The sequence below is a fragment of the Ranitomeya variabilis genome, chromosome 1 (genome assembly GCF_051348905.1).
Source record: "Ranitomeya variabilis isolate aRanVar5 chromosome 1, aRanVar5.hap1, whole genome shotgun sequence".
Taxonomy (NCBI): domain Eukaryota; kingdom Metazoa; phylum Chordata; class Amphibia; order Anura; family Dendrobatidae; genus Ranitomeya; species Ranitomeya variabilis.
The window spans coordinates 1,118,951,788-1,118,972,301 of record NC_135232.1 but is presented as its reverse complement, the minus strand read 5'-3'; the positions used below and the strand labels follow the sequence as shown (position 1 = coordinate 1,118,972,301).

The window sequence follows — 20,514 nt, the reverse complement described above, 5'->3', positions numbered from 1 at the left end:
TACGGCAAGGTGTCAACTTCCTGCGGTACGGTCATGGAAGGCGATTCAAGAAAAAAAAAGCTATTTTGACATCTTTTTCATGTTACCAGCATGTACCATATTTTTCGGAATATAAGACGCACTTTTTGTTTTCCAAAATTTGGTGGGAATAGGGAGGATGCGTCTTATAGTCCGAATGTAGCTTACCGGGAATTGTGGGGTGGTAGGGATAAGGAGGTACTGTGGGCCCTGGGCTGGGTGTTCAGAGGTGGTACCCTGCAGGATGATGCTGCGAGTTCCCAAGCTGGTAAAAGGGGATGTTCAGCGGTGCGTGGGCTCTGTCGAGACTCAAGCCCCTGCACTTCCATGGTTTCAATGTTGTGTACTCTGGGAAAATGGCCGCCGGAGGCAGCTCATATGAGCTATGACATTATAAGGTGGGAGGTCATCACACAAAGGATGTTCCACTAAATCAAGACAATTCTGGTCTATTATTTGTACATCTGAAGGAATTACTGCCGGTGTACAAAGATGACGGAGTGCAGACCCCCCAACAAACGCCCCAAAGTCATATTATTTTTTTATTGAATATTCTGTTCACACAAACGTTTCTTATCTCAGTAAAAGCACAATATACCCCCGTTATACCATAGCAGCAAAAAGCTCCTCACTCTTATTAATTTATAGTCACGGTGCTTGGCTTATTTACATTTTTTGTTTAAAGTACAGAGAAAAAAAAAATTAAAAAAAGGAAACTATGGAGATAATACGGCAACTTCTTTTAGCAAAAAAATATGTTAAATCCTCTATGTCCTGTGCTAGACGTCTCTGCAGAACGGCCCGGTTATGTACAACATACGGGGGGAGGAGGACGCACGGACATTGCTCTATACCGACAATGGGGTGGGATATGAAGAAGAAAAGGGTGAAGGAGAGGCGAGGGGAGGAGGGAGAAGGGGCCTTACCAATAAAAAGTTTACATCATCTCTTGCTTTGTAAGTACAAATACACCTGCATTGTGCGGCAGCTGGGAGCGCAGCCGTGTACAGTTATAGGAAGGTCCTTGGGACGCACGTTTTCAAGACTTCAACCCTGGCACGCTCTGGACTGTGGTCAGGATTATAATTGTCGGTAGTGTCCTTGTTGGATTCGCTTTACCAAAAAAAAAAAAAATTCAGGGTCTTCTGTAATAAATGGAAATATGGGAAAAACTTCCCCAAGCTTTCTTCCAAAGCACTAAAAACCTAGGAGGCCGAACGCCAACGCAACGAGCCTCCGTGTTCAGAAGAAGATCTGCTTGGCGTCTCCAGGACTCTGCTCCATAGGGCAATACGGGCACTTTAATCTGCAGACGAGAGACAGTTAATGACCATTGTGGAGATCGGTATGGGCAGCAGACTGGAGATCTGCGGGGTCCCACACCTGAACACCCCCCGTGGACTGATCTAGTACCGTCCCGTGCGGATCTAACAGATGACATACTGCCTTATATTGGGGGCCTAATGACCGGAGGTGATGGGTTCACATACTTACTTGCTTCCATTAAACATTTTATTTAATGCATCTCTTGATATTATATGTCCACAGACGAGTTTCATGGGAGGATTATTGTCTGTAGTTTGCTGACGGAGGATGGGGCAGGCGAATATTGAATGGTACCAGCACTTTTTACCTAGATCCACTTCAATCTGAGGAGAGAGGGAGAACAGAAGACACGGGATATTCAGCATTAGTGACCTCCGCCTCATTCATGGCCATAGAAGTGAAGGGTTCACACTCCATTCCATAAAGATTCTCAGGACCCTGGTGGGCAGCCCGTGTCTGCTGGACCAGAGCACCGTGAACCACCCTCCTATGCTCCTCTTCTGAATAGTAGGCGCCTGCACCTTAGGGTGTCTCATCTGATGACCCCACCAAGGATGGCGCCGGTAGGAGATTCTGTCGGTCGCAGACTAACCAACCAGGGTCCTGCAAATCTTTTGCTCAACTCTGCATCCCCTCACCGGTAACTCGTCCTTCTGATTCCACACTCCGGTGCACTGCCGCTGTTCAATTACTGCCTTTATGTTAATTAACGCTGGAAGAGCCACGCACCCCGCCGAAAAGCTGCAAGACAGAATCACACGTCATCTCCTACATCCAGACTGCAAGGCGCTCCGACTGTACGACCTGTCTGTAAACTGACAACTTCGGAGCACAAGGCGTCTACTGCCACAACTAACTCTCCAATTTGCCTCATAGAGGGGTGTGTAGAGCAGGAGACCCATATAACACACAGAGGGGGCTTCCCCGTAGACACGGCTCACCTAACGCTAAGAGGAGACTCTACGGAGAGCCCCAGCAGGGCGCAGGCGTCGCGGGTGAAGATGTCGCAGATGTCTGCCCACTGGTTGGCATCCAGCAGATGGACGTAGGGCGAGTTCTCGATCCCCTGCCGCAGGTACACCAGGCTTCCCATCAGCACCTGGATATCTAGAGAATGGCGGACAGATTAACACCCGGACGAACCATGTGGCAGCCCGATGATGAACGCTCACCTTTCTGATGATTTATCGCAAAAGGCTGGAAGTTTTTGGCATACTGTAGCGCCTCCCTCTGGTTGGCTGCGCCCCCCATCAGTAAACTGATGAAGTACAACCTGTGAAGCTTGAACTCCAGCGAGCTGTTCTGGGCCATCAACATCTCCCGGTTGGACACTGCCCACCTAAGAAGAAAAGAAAAAAGGATAATGGGCTCTGGTCACCTGCCGGGTGCTGTCAGCGAACGATAACGCGTCATGCAGCCGGAGGCAGGAACCGCCGCAGACCCCAAATAACAGCAGATCACTCACTCCAATGCCGGCCGGAGGACCCGGACCTTCAGCGCCTCCAGGATCCTGTTCAGCTCCACGAACGGCTCTTTCTGGCCGGGGTCTATGGCGAGGCCGGCTTCCTGCAGAACAGAGGAGGCACAGCAGTGACGGTGTGCCCGAGACAATGTAACAGAAGGGCAGCGAGGACAATCCAGGAATAGGACGGGAACAAAGTAACATACAGTCCAGCGTCAGCAGAGGGCACCGCCGTACAAAGGGGTGTCCAGAGGGGGACAGCTCCAACAAGAAGGGGGAGAACATGAAGAACCTTTCCTAAAAGTGTCCCAAAACCTCATTCAGAAGACAGCTATGGAGTATAATAAAGGATCAGTAATGTATGTTCACAGTGACTGCACCAGCAGAATAGTGAGTGCAGCTCTGGGGTATAATACAGGATGTAACTCAGGATCAGTAATGTATGTACATAGTGACTGCACCAGCAGAATAGTGAGTGCAGCTCTGGAGTATAATACAGGATGTAACTCAGGATCAGTAATGTATGTACACAGTGACTGCACCAGCAGAATAGTGAGTGCAGCTCTGGGGTATAATACAGGATGTAACTCAGGATCAGTAATGTAATGTATGTACACAGTGACTGCACCAGCAGAATAGTAGGTGCAGCTCTGGGGTATAATACAGGAGGTAACTCAGGATCAGTAATGTAATGTATGTACAGTGACTACTCCAGCAGAATAGTGAGTGCAGCTCTGGGGTATAATACAGGAGGCAACTCAGGATCAGTAATGTAATGTACACAGTGACTGCACCAGCAGAATAGTGAGTGCAGCTCTGGGGTATAATACAGGATGTAACTCAGGATCAGTAATGTAATGTATGTACACAGTGACTGCACCAGCAGAATAGTAGGTGCAGCTCTGGGGTATAATACAGGAGGTAACTCAGGATCAGTAATGTAATGTATGTACAGTGACTACTCCAGCAGAATAGTGAGCGCAGCTCTGGAGTATAATACAGGAGGCAACTCAGGATCAGTAATGTAATGTATGTACAGTGACTCCACCAGCAGAATAGTGAGTGCAGCTCTGGGGTATAATACAGGATGTAACTCAGGATCAGTAATGTAATGTATGTACACAGTGACTACACCAGCAGAATAGTGAGTGCAGCTCTGGGGTATAATACAGGATGTAACTCAGGATCAGTAATGTAATGTATGTACACAGTGACTGCACCAGCAGAATAGTGAGTGCAGCTCTGGAGTATAATACAGGATGTAACTCAGGATCAGTAATGTAATGTATGTACACAGTGACTGCACCAGCAGAATAGTGAGTGCAGCTCTGGGGTATAATACAGGATGTAACTCAGGATCAGTAATGTATGTACACAGTGACTGCACCAGCAGAATAGTGAGTGCAGCTCTGGGGTATAATACAGGATGTAACTCAGGATCAGTAATGTATGTACACAGTGACTGCACCAGCAGAATAGTGAGTGCAGCTCTGGAGTATAATACAGGATGTAACTCAGGGTCAGTAATGTAATGTATGTACACAGTGACTGCTCCAGCAGAATAGTGAGTGCAGCTCTGGGGTATAATACAGGATGTAACTCAGGATCAGTAATATATGTACACAGTGACTGCACCAGCAGAATAGTGAGTGCAGCTCTGGGGTATAATACAGGATGTAACTCAGGATCAGTAATGTATGTACAGTGACTCCACCAGCAGAATAGTGAGCGCAGCTCTGGAGTAAAATACAGGAGGTAACTCAGGATCAGTAATGTAATGTATGTACACAGTGACTCCACCAGCAGAATAGTGAGTGCAGCTCTGGGGTATAATTCTTATCTGCATCTCAAAAACATTTCTAGAATTCGCCCTTTTCTTACTTTCGACTCTGCAAAAACTCTTACTGTTTCACTCATTCATTCTCGTCTGGACTATTGCAACTCTCTGTTAATCGGCCTCCCTCTTACCAAACTCTCCCTTCTCCAATCTGTCCTGAATGCTGCTGCCAGGATCATATTCCTCACCAACCGTTACACTGATGCCTCTACCTGGTGCCAGTCATTACACTGGCTACCCATCCACTCCAGAACCTCCCACTCCCGTCTCCAAGACTTTACACGTGCTTCACCAATTCTTTGGAATGCACTACCCAGGTTAATACGATTAATCCTCACAGTTTTAAGCACTAAAAACGCATTTGTTCAGACTGGCCTACTGCCTCAACACATTAACCTAACTATCCCTGTGTGGCCCATTCAAAAAACTTAAACCATAATCAGGTTCCTCGCATCGTGTTCTCATACACTTTATGCAGTTAATAGCCTCTGTGTCTGTACTGCTACATACTTAGGCAGTGAACTGGTTCATGCAGCTTTACATGAACACCCGAGCCTTACACTATGGCTGGTCCAAATAACTAAAGCAATTGTTACCATCCACCTCTCGTGTCTCCCCTTTTCCTCATAGTTTGTAAGCTTGCGAGCAGGGCCCTCATTCCTCCTGGTATCTGTTTTGAACTGTGATTTCTGTTATTCTGTAATGTCTATTGTCTGTACAAGTCCCCTCTATAAGTTGTAAAGCGCTGCGGAATATGTTGGCGCTATATAAATAATAATAATAATAAATCAATATAGCATATAAGGTTATAACCCTGCTCATATAGTATGGAGATTTTACAGCCAATAATCCGAAGTAGTAACCACTAAGTAAGGGACGGTCTTGTGCTCATGAATTTATCTCATGTATACAGGTCCTTCTCAAAAAATTAGCATATAGTGTTAAATTTCATTATTTACCATAATGTAATGATTACAATTAAACTTTCATATATTATAGATTCATTATCCACCAACTGAAATTTGTCAGGTCTTTTATTGTTTTAATACTGATGATTTTGGCCTACAACTCCTGATAACCCAAAAAACCTGTCTCAATAAATTAGCATATCAAGAAAAGGTTCTCTAAACGACCTATTACCCTAATCTTCTGAATCAACTAATTAACTCTAAACACATGCAAAAGATACCTGAGGCTTTTAAAAACTCCCTGCCTGGTTCATTACTCAAAACCCCCATCATGGGTAAGACTAGCGACCTGACAGATGTCAAGAAGGCCATCATTGACACCCTCAAGCAAGAGGGTAAGACCCAGAAAGAAATTTCTCAACAAATAGGCTGTTCCCAGAGTGCTGTATCAAGGCACCTCAATGGTAAGTCTGTTGGAAGGAAACAATGTGGCAGAAAACGCTGTACAACGAGAAGAGGTGACCGGACCCTGAGGAAGATTGTGGAGAAGGACCGATTCCAGACCTTGGGGAACCTGAGGAAGCAGTGGACTGAGTCTGGTGTGGAAACATCCAGAGCCACCGTGCACAGGCGTGTGCAGGAAATGGGCTACAGGTGCCGCATTCCCCAGGTAAAGCCACTTTTGAACCATAAACAGCGGCAGAAGCGCCTGACCTGGGCTACAGAGAAGCAGCACTGGACTGTTGCTAAGTGGTCCCAAGTACTTTTTTCTGATGAAAGCAAATTTTGCATGTCATTCGGAAATCAAGGTGCCAGAGTCTGGAGGAAGACTGGGGAGAAGGAAATGCCAAAATGCCTGAAGTCCAGTGTCAAGTACCCAGTCAGTGATGGTGTGGGGTGCCATGTCAGCTGCTGGTGTTGGTCCACTGTGTTTCATCAAGGGCAGGGTCAATGCAGCTAGCTATCAGGAGATTTTGGAGCACTTCATGCTTCCTGGCACCTGCTCACAGTGCCAAAACCACTGGTAAATGGTTTACTGACCATGGTATTACTGTGCTCAATTGGCCTGCCAACTCTCCTGACCTGAACCCCATAGAGAATCTGTGGGATATTGTGAAGAGAAAGTTGAGAGACGCAAGACCCAACACTCTGGATGAGCTTAAGGCCGCTATTGAAGCATCCTGGGCCTCCATAACATCTCAGCAGTGTCACAGGCTGATTGCCTCCATGCCACGCCGCATTGAAGCAGTCATTTCTGCCAAAGGATTCCCGACCAAGTATTGAGTGCATAACTGAACATTATTATTTGATGGTTTTTTTGTTTGTTATTAAAAAACACTTTTATTTGATTGGACGGTTGAAATATGCTAATTTATTGAGACAGGTTTTTTGGGTTATCAGGAGTTGTAGGCCAAAATCATCAGTATTAAAACAATAAAAGACCTGACAAATTTCAGTTGGTGGATAATGAATCTATAATATATGAAAGTTTAATTGTAATCATTACATTATGGTAAATAATGAAATGTAACACTATATGCTAATTTTTTGAGAAGGACCTGTAGTTGTATTCTCAATTTAGAGCTATAATGTAAGTTTGCCTAAATGTTGTAATACGTCTTTCTACCACTAGAGGTCGCATTGTGGAGGTTTGCGCTGCACATGGAGCAGTGTTGCACTGGACTAGTTTCTGAAGATCCTCAAATGCCAGAACAGCAGAAAAACTGCAAATGGGACCCCCACACTTTGGATACCACATCACTCGGGGAATTCATCTACGGCTGCAGTGACTATCGTGGCCTCACAGGCATTTATACTTTGCAACATACCGGCCATGCTTTTTTTGTTTTAATTGGAAAAAAGTAAATATGTCACTGTAGTGCCCTATACATTGCAGTGCCCCACACATTGCAGTGCCCCACACATTGTAGTGCCCAGCTCGCGCTTCCGAAGGCACACACTGAAAATTAAGGTGGCCTTTCCTAGCTACAGTAATGTCAAACTTGGACGCCAACTGTGCTTTAGGCACACTGTGGGTCTCAGAAGAGGTTGGGGGGACTTGGGAGCGCAGAATTTGATGGAGCCATTTCGCTTTTCCAGAGCCTTTGTGCTACCAGTAACATGGACACCTCCTATATTTCCAATGACAGATGACGGACCTGAGTGGGGACTTGCTTTTTTTGTGGGTTGAGTTGGTGGCGTTTGGGGTACAGAACATTTTGGAAGATTTTTAAGGCTCAGTTCACGATTATCCTGCACTCTCCACTGAGCACTTATATTGGGGTTTCCGTTTAACTCAGCCAAAAAGGAGACTCAGATGAAACCCAGGATGGACTCACTCACTAACACCTTGCCTCTGTTCAGCGGGGCTCATCTCCTTAGTGGTGTCCTCAACCGTTCTTTGATGCATGCCTAAAAACACAGACACCGCCAGATCACAGACCAGACGGGAGTCCAAGGTGACTCAATCTGCTTCAATACAGTGAATGTTTGCTCAGTGCTCTCTTCCGAGTACCATTTTTCGGGGAGTGATTTAGACAGAAATCCCGGTGTAAGCGCTCAGCGCAGGAGAAATGTGAGCCGAGCCTTTCTGCGATCTTTGGGAGGCAGAATGAACAAATCAACAGTACTTTTTTTTTTTTTTTTTAACACTGTTCACCCTTTGGGCTGAAGTTCCGATACAATGTCTTCTTTAAATTTCTCATGTCCGTTGTGGAGTTATCGGCTTGTAAAAGCTTAGATGCCAATTTCCACTATAACAAAGTTATTAGAGCAGAGCTGTGCTTCATTGCAAACACGTCTCTGCCTCTATCCCAGGTATCAGGAATAATGCGCCAGTAATTGAGATAGATGCAAACCGCTGTATGTGACAAGCACTGATCGCATAACAGTGCTGTGAGATGAGAGCTGTAGTGTGCAGTCTACACTTGTCACCTACCTGGGATGGATGCAGAGCAGTGTTTGCAATGACACACGGCTCCGCTTTCCTTCTCCTGCACCATAGTCGTCAGCAGTGAGATCTATGTGACCTGGTTAGACATAAGTCTTATAACTCACACAGAGAGACGGCTCTGACCGTCTCTGGGGGACGTTTTCTTTTCCTTCTGAGAAACAATGGAAGGGACGGGAAAGTCTTTGACACAACTGTACGGTCCCCACAGCAGGGTATCAGCAGCAGAGCTCCTATTCACACCGGGCGATGTGCTGATGTCTGATTAGCACCAAGAAGCAGCATTCATGTGAGGCAGAAATGCGGCAAATTCGCTAGATTTAACCCTCTAAAACTGCACAGTGAGAACCATCAGCATAAATGGACGGGCTTTTTTTATGGCGAGGTATGAATTAGTATTTAGTAAATCTCAGCACGCCTTGCCATAACTGGAAAATATTTGCCAGGGTCTGGTATGAACAATATGCGATGTAGAAGCAAATTACCAGCGAGGACGGTTCGGTGGAATATCACAGGCTGGAAATGACATCTGTACAAAGGAGTCCACTTCTTATTGTGAGGAAAGGGAAGGTGACCCCTCCCCATATTACCCCTCTATTATTTGCCCCCCTGGGTGTTGCGCCCCTTTATACTAAGCACTGCCGGCATATAAAGTCCCTCCTGAGGCTGCGGGTACCTGGCACAGCTCCTCCGCCACATCCAGCATTCCCTGCCGGAAGAAGTGCTCCACCATGACCTCATTGAGCGTGCGCTGGCTGTCCGCCTGCCAGCAGCCATCGATGCCCACGCTGCTGATGTCTGCATCGAAATTCTGCAAGAGAGAAAGAAAACCTGGACATGAAACATCCGGAGAGGAAAGAACATGTTCTCAGTAAGCGAGTCTTGTCCAGATTGGTGGCGCTCCTCCAGATGGTGAAGTGCGCCCTTCATCATGAGTACCTGAGCGGAGGAAGGCGACCACCAAACCTCACCACCTTCTTATACACCACAGACGCCACACCGAAAAAAATATCCAGAGAATTGGGGATCAGTTTATGTTCTGGGACCTCAATCGGTCAGAAAGTCCCCGTGCTCCAGTACGAACGCAGCACCCAACGCATGAGCCAGCGCTCCGGACCGCCATCCACCCTCGCCCGCGCACTCAGTAGATGGCCCATCGGACACGGAGAGATGCTGCCGCCATTACTGTACCTTATCTATGGCCTTCCCCACCCTGGACACGCTGCTGTGGATATCCTTGTGGTCGGAGGCCAGCTTCTGCACGGTGTCCTTTATCCGCTTACAGCACTGCGTCAGCACCAGAGACAGCGTCCCGGACAATTCTCCATCTTGTTCTACTAGAAAGAAGGAAGGAGACGGTCACTTATGGACAGAGGTGCAGACACAGCGTCGTATACGGGCTGCGCACACACGCACAGCGTCGTATACGGGCTGCGCACACACGCACAGCGTCGTATACGGGCTGCGCACACACGCACAGCGTCGTATACGGGCTGCGCACACACGCACAGCGTCGTATACGGGCTGCGCACACACGCACAGCGTCGTATACGGGCTGCGCACACACACAGCGTCGTATACGGGCTGCGCACACACAGCGTCGTATACGGGCTGCACACACACACAGCGTCGTATACGGGCTGCGCACACACACACACACACACACACACACACACACAGCGTCGTATACGGGCTGCACACACACACACACACACACACACACACGTCGTATACGGGCTGCACACGCACACACACACACACACACACACACGTCGTATACGGGCTACACACACACACACACACACACACACACACACACACGTCGTATACGGGCTGCACACACACACACAGCGTCGTATACGGGCTGCGCGCACACAAGCACATACACACAGCGTCGTATACGGGCTGCACACACGCACAGCGTCGTGTACGGGCTGCGCACACACACACACACACACAGCGTCGTATACGGGCTGCACACAGTCATATATAGGCTGTACACACGGACAACATATTTTCCTAAGTTCTACCAAACATTCAATAGTTTTGATTTATGTCCCCAGTCTGAAGAAAATAAACTGTGCCCTACTCCCCCTGCCCAGGTCTCCCTCACTGCTTCCAGTCTCTGTAGCCGGGGAACAGATTCTGACGCTTTGTGGCTAATGGTTACTAGGCTCCATCATGGCCGACCCCCGGATACACACCCAAGCACAGGATGCCCGGCCTGCACGCTTATTTCGGGGTAAGTGGCTGCCGGGTATTATCCATAGAAACCTATGAATGAAAGGGGTGCCCAACTAAATCCATTGGTCGCCAGGTACAATCGTGGGGGGGGGGGGGCACAGTCTCCAGTGTGAATGGAGAAGGAAACAAGAGTGCGGACCCCTCTGAGCGATGGCCATACATCACTGATTAGCACCATTACTGGGGTCCCTGCAGTCAGCTGTGTGTTGCCTAGGCTGCTAAATGTAAAGCCTCAGGGGGTCCAGTGCGCCTGGAAACATCTCTGAGGGTCTCTCACTAATGTGATATAGCTCTCCCTGGTTTTAGGTTCTTTCCCGTTTATCCGAGACTCCAGATGTCCTGGGAACGTGTCAGCTGCTGACTACAATCGCTGCCATTGTGTCCGGTGGGCACGGGGCGAGACAACCATTGTCCCCACACGGGTCACTGTGGCCTCCGAGACAATGGGTGATACAGAGTCATCACCCGCCCGGATCCAAAAATAAGAACCTGAGTGTGACACATTCCCTGTGCGAGGAGCGGAGGCCGGACTCCCCCCAGTCACATGCAGTGGGCACAGGACCACAATCCGGCCATTATCAGCCATCAGGTGACCGTCTCCCATGTGGGCACTGCCACTGATCACCCCATGAGCCGCTTCTCACCACAGACCCTCTGACTCCCCGTATAGGTAGAGGACAGTATCATGGGGGGACGGTGTGCTGGGACCCCACTGATCCCAAGAATGGGGTGTAGAGGCCCCATCTGAATCATAGAATGGTAGGGTTGGAAGGGACCTTGTTATGATCCGGTGACCCTGGAGCCGCATGAGACCATCTCTGGAGTAGGTGGTACCTGTACTGACCGCAATCCTAATACTGACACTGCAACTAGAAGTAGCCGTGGGATGTACCTAACCAGGCTTAGACACCTCGACACAGCCGGAGAACTAAATACCCCTAAAGATGGAAATGGGAAATCCTATCTTGCCTCAGAGCAGAGCCCCAAAGGATAGGCAGCCCCCCACAAATATTGACTGTGGGTCTAAGAGGAAATACGTACACAGGCAGAAAAGACAGAGTTTAGCAAAAGAGGCACTTCTAGCTAAATAGAAAAGGATAGGACAGAGTTCTAAGCGGTCAGTATTAAAACACTAGAAAAATCCACAGCAGAATATACTATATACTACATCTAACTAAAGACATAGGATGTATATCTGCATCTCCAGAGAAACCAGCATGACAGAAAAATCCAAACAAGTCTAAGCTGGACAAAAACACAATAGATTGCACTGCACATAAAAGCACACTGCATGCGTGCTACAGAGAACCAAAACCAGACACTTATCTTAGCTGAAATGACAGCAGGGCAAGTGGAGCCAGACAGAGATGAAATCCCTCCAAGATACAATGGACAACTGGCAGGGATTGATGGATCCTACAAACCTAAATACTGAATAGAACTGCAATAAGCAGAAACACCTGCCCTGGCTATAATCCAGAGACCACTGCACTACCACTAACAACCACCAGAGGGAGCCCAAGAGCAGAATTCACAACAGGACCTCCTGGGTCATTTGGTCCAACCCCTGCTCAAAGCAGGATTCACTAAATCATCCTAGACAGATGACTGTCCAGCCTCTGTTTGAAGACTTCCATTGAATGAGAACTCACCACCTCTCTTTGCTGCCTGTTCCACTCATTGATCACCCTCACTGTCAAAAAGTTTTTTCTAAAATCTAATCTGTGTCTCCTCCCATTCAGTTTCATCCCATTGCTTCTAGTCTTTCCTTGTGCAAATGAGAATAAAGATGATCCTTCTACAATGTGACAGCCCTTCAGATATTTGTACACAGCTATTAATTCTCCTTTCAGCCTTCTTTTTTGCAAGCTAAACATTCCCAGATCCTGTAAACGTTCCTCCTAGGACATGGTTTGCAGACCGGTCACCATTCTGGTCGCTCTTCTCTGAACTTGCTCCAGTTTGTTGATGTCTTTTTTAAAATGTGCCCAAAACTGGACACAGTATTCCAGATGAGGTCTGATCAAAGAGGAGTAAAGGGCAATAATGACTTCATGTGTATGCTTCTGTTAATACATCCCAGAATTGTATTTGCCCTTTTTGCTGCTGCATCACACTGTTGACTCATGTTCAGTCTGTGATCTATTAGTATACCCAAGTCTTTTTCACATGTCCTGTTGCTTAGCCCTATTCCTCCCATTCTGTATATGCTTTTTTTCATTTTTATTGCCAAGATGTAGTACTTTGCATTTTTCCTTGTCAAAAACCATTCTGTTAGTTGCTGCCCACTGCTCCAGTTTATTTACAGGTCCTTCTCAAAAAATTAGCATATAGTGTTAATTTTCATTATTTACCATAATGTAATGATTACAATTAAACTTTCATATATTATAGATTCATTATCCACCAACTGAAATTTGTCAGGTCTTTTATTGTTTTAATACTGATGATTTTGGCATACAACTCCTGATAACCCAAAAAACCTGTCTCAATAAATTAGCATATTTCACCCGTCCAATCAAATAAAAGTGTTTTTTAATAACAAACAAAAAAACCATCAAATAATAATGTTCAGTTATGCACTCAATACTTGGTCGGGAATCCTTTGGCAGAAATGACTGCTTCAATGCGGCGTGGCATGGAGGCAATCAGCCTGTGACACTGCTGAGATGTTATGGAGGCCCAGGATGCTTCAATAGCGGCCTTAAGCTCATCCAGAGTGTTGGGTCTTGCGTCTCTCAACTTTCTCTTCACAATATCCCACAGATTCTCTATGGGGTTCAGGTCAGGAGAGTTGGCAGGCCAATTGAGCACAGTAATACCATGGTCAGTAAACCATTTACCAGTGGTTTTGGCACTGTGAGCAGGTGCCAGGTCGTGCTGAAAAATGAAATCTTCATCTCCATAAAGCATTTCAGCCGATGGAAGCATGAAGTGCTCCAAAATCTCCTGATAGCTAGCTGCATTGACCCTGCCCTTGATGAAACACAGTGGACCAACACCAGCAGCTGACATGGCACCCCACACCATCACTGACTGTGGGTACTTGACACTGGACTTCAGGCATTTTGGCATTTCCTTCTCCCCAGTCTTCCTCCAGACTCTGGCACCTTGATTTCCGAATGACATGCAAAATTTGCTTTCATCAGAAAAAAGTACTTGGGACCACTTAGCAACAGTCCAGTGCTGCTTCTCTGTAGCCCAGGTCAGGCGCTTCTGCCGCTGTTTATGGTTCAAAAGTGGCTTTACCTGGGGAATGCGGCACCTGTAGCCCATTTCCTGCACACGCCTGTGCACGGTGGCTCTGGATGTTTCCACACCAGACTCAGTCCACTGCTTCCTCAGGTTCCCCAAGGTCTGGAATCGGTCCTTCTCCACAATCTTCCTCAGGGTCCGGTCACCTCTTCTCGTTGTACAGCGTTTTCTGCCACATTGTTTCCTTCCAACAGACTTACCATTGAGGTGCCTTGATACAGCACTCTGGGAACAGCCTATTTGTTGAGAAATTTCTTTCTGGGTCTTACCCTCTTGCTTGAGGGTGTCAATGATGGCCTTCTTGACATCTGTCAGGTCGCTAGTCTTACCCATGATGGGGGTTTTGAGTAATGAACCAGGCAGGGAGTATTTAAAAGCCTCAGGTATCTTTTGCATGTGTTTAGAGTTAATTAGTTGATTCAGAAGATTAGGGTAATAGGTCGTTTAGAGAACCTTTTCTTGATATGCTAATTTATTGAGACAGGTTTTTTGGGTTATCAGGAGTTGTAGGCCAAAATCATCAGTATTAAAACAATAAAAGACCTGACAAATTTCAGTTGGTGGATAATGAATCTATAATATATGAAAGTTTAATTGTAATAATTACATTATGGTAAATAATGAAATTTAACACTGTATGCTAATTTTTTGAGAAGGACCTGTATATCTTTTTGAATCCTCTCTCTCTCTTCTCTAGTATTAGCTATCCCTCCTAGCTTTGTGTCATCAGCAAATTTAATCCGTTTACCCTCAATTCCTTCATCTAAATCACTGATAAAGATGTTGAACAATACAGGGCCCAGGACAGAGCCCTGTGGTACCCCACTAAGACATTCTTCCAACTGCATCTGACCTGAGTGGCCTCTACATACTGGCGCTGAGGCTTGTGCAGACCTGACCGACAATACTGCTAAACGGGGACATAAAACCCCCACTCTGTGGACAGATTATGAGAGCCCCCCCAATTCCGATGCCGGGCCGCCGCACAGAGACGAGAGACGAGAGACAAGGGGGCCGCCGCACAGAGACGAGAGACAAGGGAACCGGGCCGCAGATCCTGGGGAAGGGGAGACAAGGGAACCGGGCCGCAGATCCTGGGGAAGGGGAGACAAGGGGCGCCGGGCCGCAGATCCTGGGGAAGGGGAGAGAAGGAGCACCGGGCCGCAGATCCTGGGGAAGGGGAGACAAGGGGCACCGGGCCGCAGATCCTGGGGAAGGGGAGAGAAGGAGCACCGGGCCGCAGATCCTGGGGAAGGGGAGAGAAGGAGCACCGGGCCGCAGATCCTGGGGAAGGGGAGACAAGGGGCGCCGGGCCGCAGATCCTGGGGAAGGGGAGACAAGGGGCACCGGGCCGCAGATCCTGGGGAAGGGGAGAGAAGGAGCACCGGGCCGCAGATCCTGGGGAAGGGGAGAGAAGGGGCGCCGGGCCGCAGATCCTGGGGAAGGGGAGAGAAGGGGCGCCGGGCCGCAGATCCTGGGGAAGGGGAGACAAGGGGCGCCGGGCCGCAGATCCTGGGGAAGGGGAGAGTAGGGGCACCGGGCCGCAGATCCTGGGGGGGTGAGGGGTCCCGAGGCCTGGGCTCCATGCTGTACTCCCGGCCATTCCCAGGGTGGTCTCTCCCATACACTCTTGCCCAGCTGAGTGACGTCACATGATCACATCCGCGATGACGTCACCAGGGATCCCCTCCCGGTGTGCCCCCGGTCTCACCCGCCGCCTGCACGATCTCCCGCCTCAGGCCGCCCGCGTACTCGATCAGCTCCTCCAGGCTCCGCTCGCAGTGCTGCCCGTAGCCCCCGAACTTCTGCAGCACCTTCTCCAGCTCCCGCTCCACCGTCACACACTGCTCCATGTCCCCGGGAAGGCCTGAGGAGGGCGCCGGGGGCCCCGGTAACACGGGGCGGCGGGGGGGCGGCCCCGGGGCCTCCTCTTCCTCTGACAGCAGCAGCAGCAGCTCCTCGGCCCGGGCCGGAGCGGCCCCCGCCAATGCGACCTGCGGGAGAGGACGGACGAGCGCGGCCGGAATCTGCCTCCGCCCCGGCCTTGTCGCACGGTGCCGGCGCTTGTCGGCCGACGCTGGCAGCTGTGCTCACGGCCCCGACACCCGGCAGATCTCGGTCAGCGCCGCTTGTTTTTGTTTTTTACCGGAGCTCATCATTGACCTGTTTTACCGGGGTTGAACCACTCTACAGTATGGGGGGGTTCTAAGTAACTGTCAACCTAAATGTTCACAGACATCCCACACAGAACTGCCGGGGTTTCAGGTCACGAGTAAATAGTGGATTACTTAACGTTCCGGTAGATTTATTATCCTACGTTTCTTATTAATCAACAACAAACATCCCATTATTGAGCTCTCCCCCCGGAATAATGGAATATTCCATCTGACGACGTCAGCTCTACTTCCCTCTGCCCGTAGTTAGGAGTCCAGCTTTTTTTTTTTTGTACATCCGGGTCTCGACAGTTGTTGCTGGGCGGGGCTACAGAAGCTGCCTCACTGACGTCACCGCGTCATTCTATTAGCTGCAGCACGGGGCCTTCGTGCATTTTGATTGGCTGCTCCTAAAAGAAGCCAGCACGTTAACCCCTTAACCACTATGAGCCAAACTATTTTTTTTTTTAGGGTTAGGCCATGTTCACACTTTGCGGGTTTTACCGCGGAACCGCGGCGATTTTGATGCTGCGGGTCCGCAGCAGTTTCCATAGCGTTTCCATTTACATGTAAACCCTATGGAAACCGCAAACCGCTGTGCACATGCTGCGGGAAAAACCGCGCAGAAACGCAGCTGTTTACAACCCACAGTTTGTGCAGAATCGCTGCGATTCTGCACCCATAGGAATGCATTGAACTGCTTACCTCCCGCATGGGGCTGTGCTCACGTTGCGGGAAGTAAGTGGCTAATGTGCGGGTGGTACCCGGGGTGGAGGAGAGGAGACTCTCCTCCAGGCCCTGGGAACCATATTTGGGGTAAAAAAAAGAATAAGAATAAAAAATCATGTTATACTCACCTCTCAGCGCTGCCCGCGGCCGGCCGGTCTCAGTTGCTGTGTGAACAGGACCTGCGGTGACGTCGCGGTCACATGACCGTGATGACGCCGCGGTCACATGACCGTGATGACGCCTGGGTCACATGACCGTGATGACGCCTGGGTCACATGACTGACGTCACGAAGGTCCTTCTCGCACAGCATCTTTGGAACCGGAGCGCCGCGTGCAGCGCCGAGGAGATCGGACGTCAGAGGGTGAGTATAAACCATTTTTATTATTTTTAACATTACTATTGATGCTGCATATTGCTGCTTATGCAGCACCAATAGTATAGGAGTAAACCCGCAGCAGTAACTGGAAGACAAACCGCGATAAATCTGCAGGGATAACCGCAGCGGTTTTGCCCTGCAGATTTATCAATTCCGCTGCGGGAGAACCCGCAGAGCACGCCGCAAAGTGTGAACGTGGCCTAATAATGGCATTTTAAAATCTAAGTATTCCTTTTTTATAGTTTTTCTATTATTTGTGAAACAAAAACACTTGTGGATTTTTTTTTAAGTGTTCTTAGATTATTTTATTTCTCATCCAAATCACAGCTTTAAACTATTGGTGTTACGTCTCCCTCTCGGAGCTGTGGATCCTCGTTACTTTCACACTGGCATTTTTTGCAATACGTCACAATGCGTCGTTTTGGCGAAAAAACGCATCCTGCAAAAGTGCTTGCAGGATGCGTTTTTTCACCATTGACTAACATTAGCGACGCATTTGCGACGCATTGCCACACGTCGCAACCGTCGTGCAATGGTTGCGCCGTGTTGTGGCGGACCGTCGGCTGCAAAAAACGTTCCATGTAACGTTTTTTGCCGCCGACGGACCGCCATTTCCGACCGCGCATGCGCAGCCGGAACTCCGCCCCCACCTCCCCGCACCTCACAATGGGGCAGCGGATGCGTGGAAAAACAGCATCCGCTGCACCCGTTGTGCGGCGCAAACAACGCTAGCGTCGGTACGTCGGCCCGACACACTGCGACGGGCCGAGTACGACGCTAGTGTGAAAGAAGCTGAAGCCCTTGGTCCTGATCCATCATGGAACAGAAGGCGCCAGTGCAGTGAGGAGATATGGAACAATGGAAGCAGATGTAGCAGAGCTAGAACAGTGATGCATCAGAGCCGGAACAGTGATGTAGCAGAGCCAGAACAGTGATGTAGCAGAGCCAGAACAGTGATGTAGCAGAGCTAGAACAGTGATGTAGCAGAGCTGTAACAGTGATGTAGCAGAGCCGGAACAGTGATGTATCAGAGCTAGAACAGTGATGTAGCAGAGCTGGAACAGTGATGTAGCAGAGCTAGAACAGCGATGTAGCAAAGCCGGAACAGCGATGTAGCAGAGCTAGAACAGTGATGTATCAGAGCCGGAACAGTGATGTATCAGAACTAGAACAGTGATGTATCAGAGCCGGAACAGCGATGTAGCAGAGCCAGAACAGTGATGTAGCAGAGCCGGAACAGTGATGTAGCAGAGCTAGAACAGTGATGTATCAGAGCCGGAACAGTGATGTATCAGAGCCAGAACAGTGATGTAGCAGAGCCGGAACAGTGATGTAGCAGAGCTAGAACAGTGATGTAGCAGAGCTAGAACAGTGATGTAGCAGAGCCGGAACAGTGATGTAGCAGAGCTAGAACAGTGCTGCATCAGAGCCGGAACAGTGATGTAGCAGAGCCAGAACAGTGATGTAGCAGAGCTAGAACAGTGATGTAGCAGAGCTGGAACAGTGATGTAGCAGAGCCGGAACAGTGATGTATCAGAGCCGGAACAGTGATGTAGCAGAGCCGGAACAGTGATGTAGCAGAGCCGGAACAGTGATGTAGCAGAGCCGGAACAGTGATGTATCGGAGCCAGAACAGTGATGTAGCAGAGCTGGAACAGTGATGTAGCAGAGCTGGAACAGTGATGTATCAGCGCTGGAACAGTGATGTATCAGAGCCGGAACAGTGATGTAGCAGAGCTGGAACAGTGATGTAGCAGAGCTAGAACAGTGATGTAGCGGAGCCAGAACAGTGATGTAGCAGAGTGGGAACAGTGATGCATCAGAGCCTGAACAGTGATGTAGCAGAGCCGGAACAGTGATGTATCAGAGCTAAAACAGTGATGTAGCAGAGCTGGAACAGTGATGTAGCAGAGCTGGAACAGTGATGTAGCAGAGCCGGAACAGTGATGTATCAGAGCCGGAACAGTGATGTAGCAGAGCCGGAACAGTGATATAGCAGAGCCGGAACAGTGATGCAGCAGAGCCGGAACAGTGATGTAGCAGAGCTAGAACAGTGATGTAGCAGAGCTGGAACAGTGATGTCTCAGAGCTGGAACAGTGATGGTAGAGTTGACTTAGCAATGGGGAGGTGGTGTAGGAAATCTGATTTTATAAGGCAGGTTCACTGCTGCAGAGCTGAAACAGTTATGTAGCAGATGTTGACCCAGCGATGAGGAACATGTGTTGCAAAGCTGAGTTTGCAATGGAGACTCAATGCAAAAGAGCTAAAAGAATTAAATAGCAGAGTTGATTCAGCAATGAGGAATCATTGTAGCAACAGAGGCTCAAATGCAGCAGAGCTGGAACAGCGCTGTGGCAAAGTTGACTCAGCAATAAGGAGCCAGTGTAGTAGAGCTGAGTTTGCACTAGAGTCTCAGTGCAGCAGAACCGGCACAGCCGCTCATTGTAGAGATGACTCAGCCTTAAAGGGCCAGTGTAGCAAAGCTGAGTTTGCAGAGCAGACACAGTGATATAGCAAAATAACTCAACAATGTGGATCCAATATAGCAAAGCTGAGTTTGCATTGGACATAAATAAAGTAAAGAAACTTGGCACTCAACTTGGTTATGATGGTAATATTAAATATGCTTTTTTATTTCAAATAGCAGTCCCATTATAATAAACGTTTCGGTCTGCCCTAGACCTTCTTCAGTAAACCGACTGCTCAAGGGATAGGTATGGGAGAAGTCTCTGGATATAACGTAGGTCCTAGTACATAGGGACACTCAAGGACCATAGAAAAAAAATGGTCGCCCGGATTTCGTTTAGAAGGTATTAATGTTTATGGATCGTGGATTCCGTGTTATAGTATCACGTGGCTAATACTGGTAGCTAAATGTAGACAATATGCGTAGAGGCTGCCAATTTATCTAAGGTAACCTGTTGTTAGTAGATAAAGAATGTATATCAGTGTCATCCCTATAGTACTGTGATCTCAAGTACTCTGGAGGAGGGCGTACCATAAAGGAAGCGTGCCCATATGAAGGGAAAAGTCACGCCTCACAACGCGGTGTCCGCCGCTGGGCAACTAGAGGCGGACACCGCGTTGTGAGGCGTGACTTTTCCCTTCATATGGGCACGCTTCCTTTATGGTACGCCCTCCTCCAGAGTACTTGAGATCACAGTACTATAGGGATGACACTGATATACATTCTTTATCTACTAACAACAGGTTACCTTAGATAAATTGGCAGCCTCTACGCATATTGTCTACAT

The 20,514-nt window shown here is 48.5% G+C and overlaps 1 protein-coding gene across 2 annotated transcripts; it reads right to left on the bottom strand.

The window, feature by feature from the left end:
• Positions 1-547: 547 nt before the first annotated feature.
• Positions 548-16,087, bottom strand: RMND5A (required for meiotic nuclear division 5 homolog A). 2 transcript variants are annotated; one of them, XM_077280245.1, is made up of 9 exons: positions 15,712-16,087; positions 9,693-9,838; positions 9,178-9,312; positions 2,810-2,910; positions 2,517-2,683; positions 2,286-2,451; positions 1,983-2,085; positions 1,513-1,667; positions 548-1,324 (listed from the first exon to the last, which is right to left on the bottom strand). In XM_077280245.1, exons 1-9 carry the CDS (start codon positions 15,851-15,853, stop codon positions 1,261-1,263), a joined length of 1,179 nt encoding a protein of 392 aa, XP_077136360.1. In that variant the 5' UTR covers positions 15,854-16,087; the 3' UTR covers positions 548-1,260. The 2 variants fall into 2 exon arrangements, with proteins under 2 accessions (XP_077136360.1, XP_077136359.1); XM_077280244.1 differs by having other exon boundaries at positions 9,693-9,835; positions 15,712-15,990.
• Positions 16,088-20,514: the final 4,427 nt, after the last annotated feature.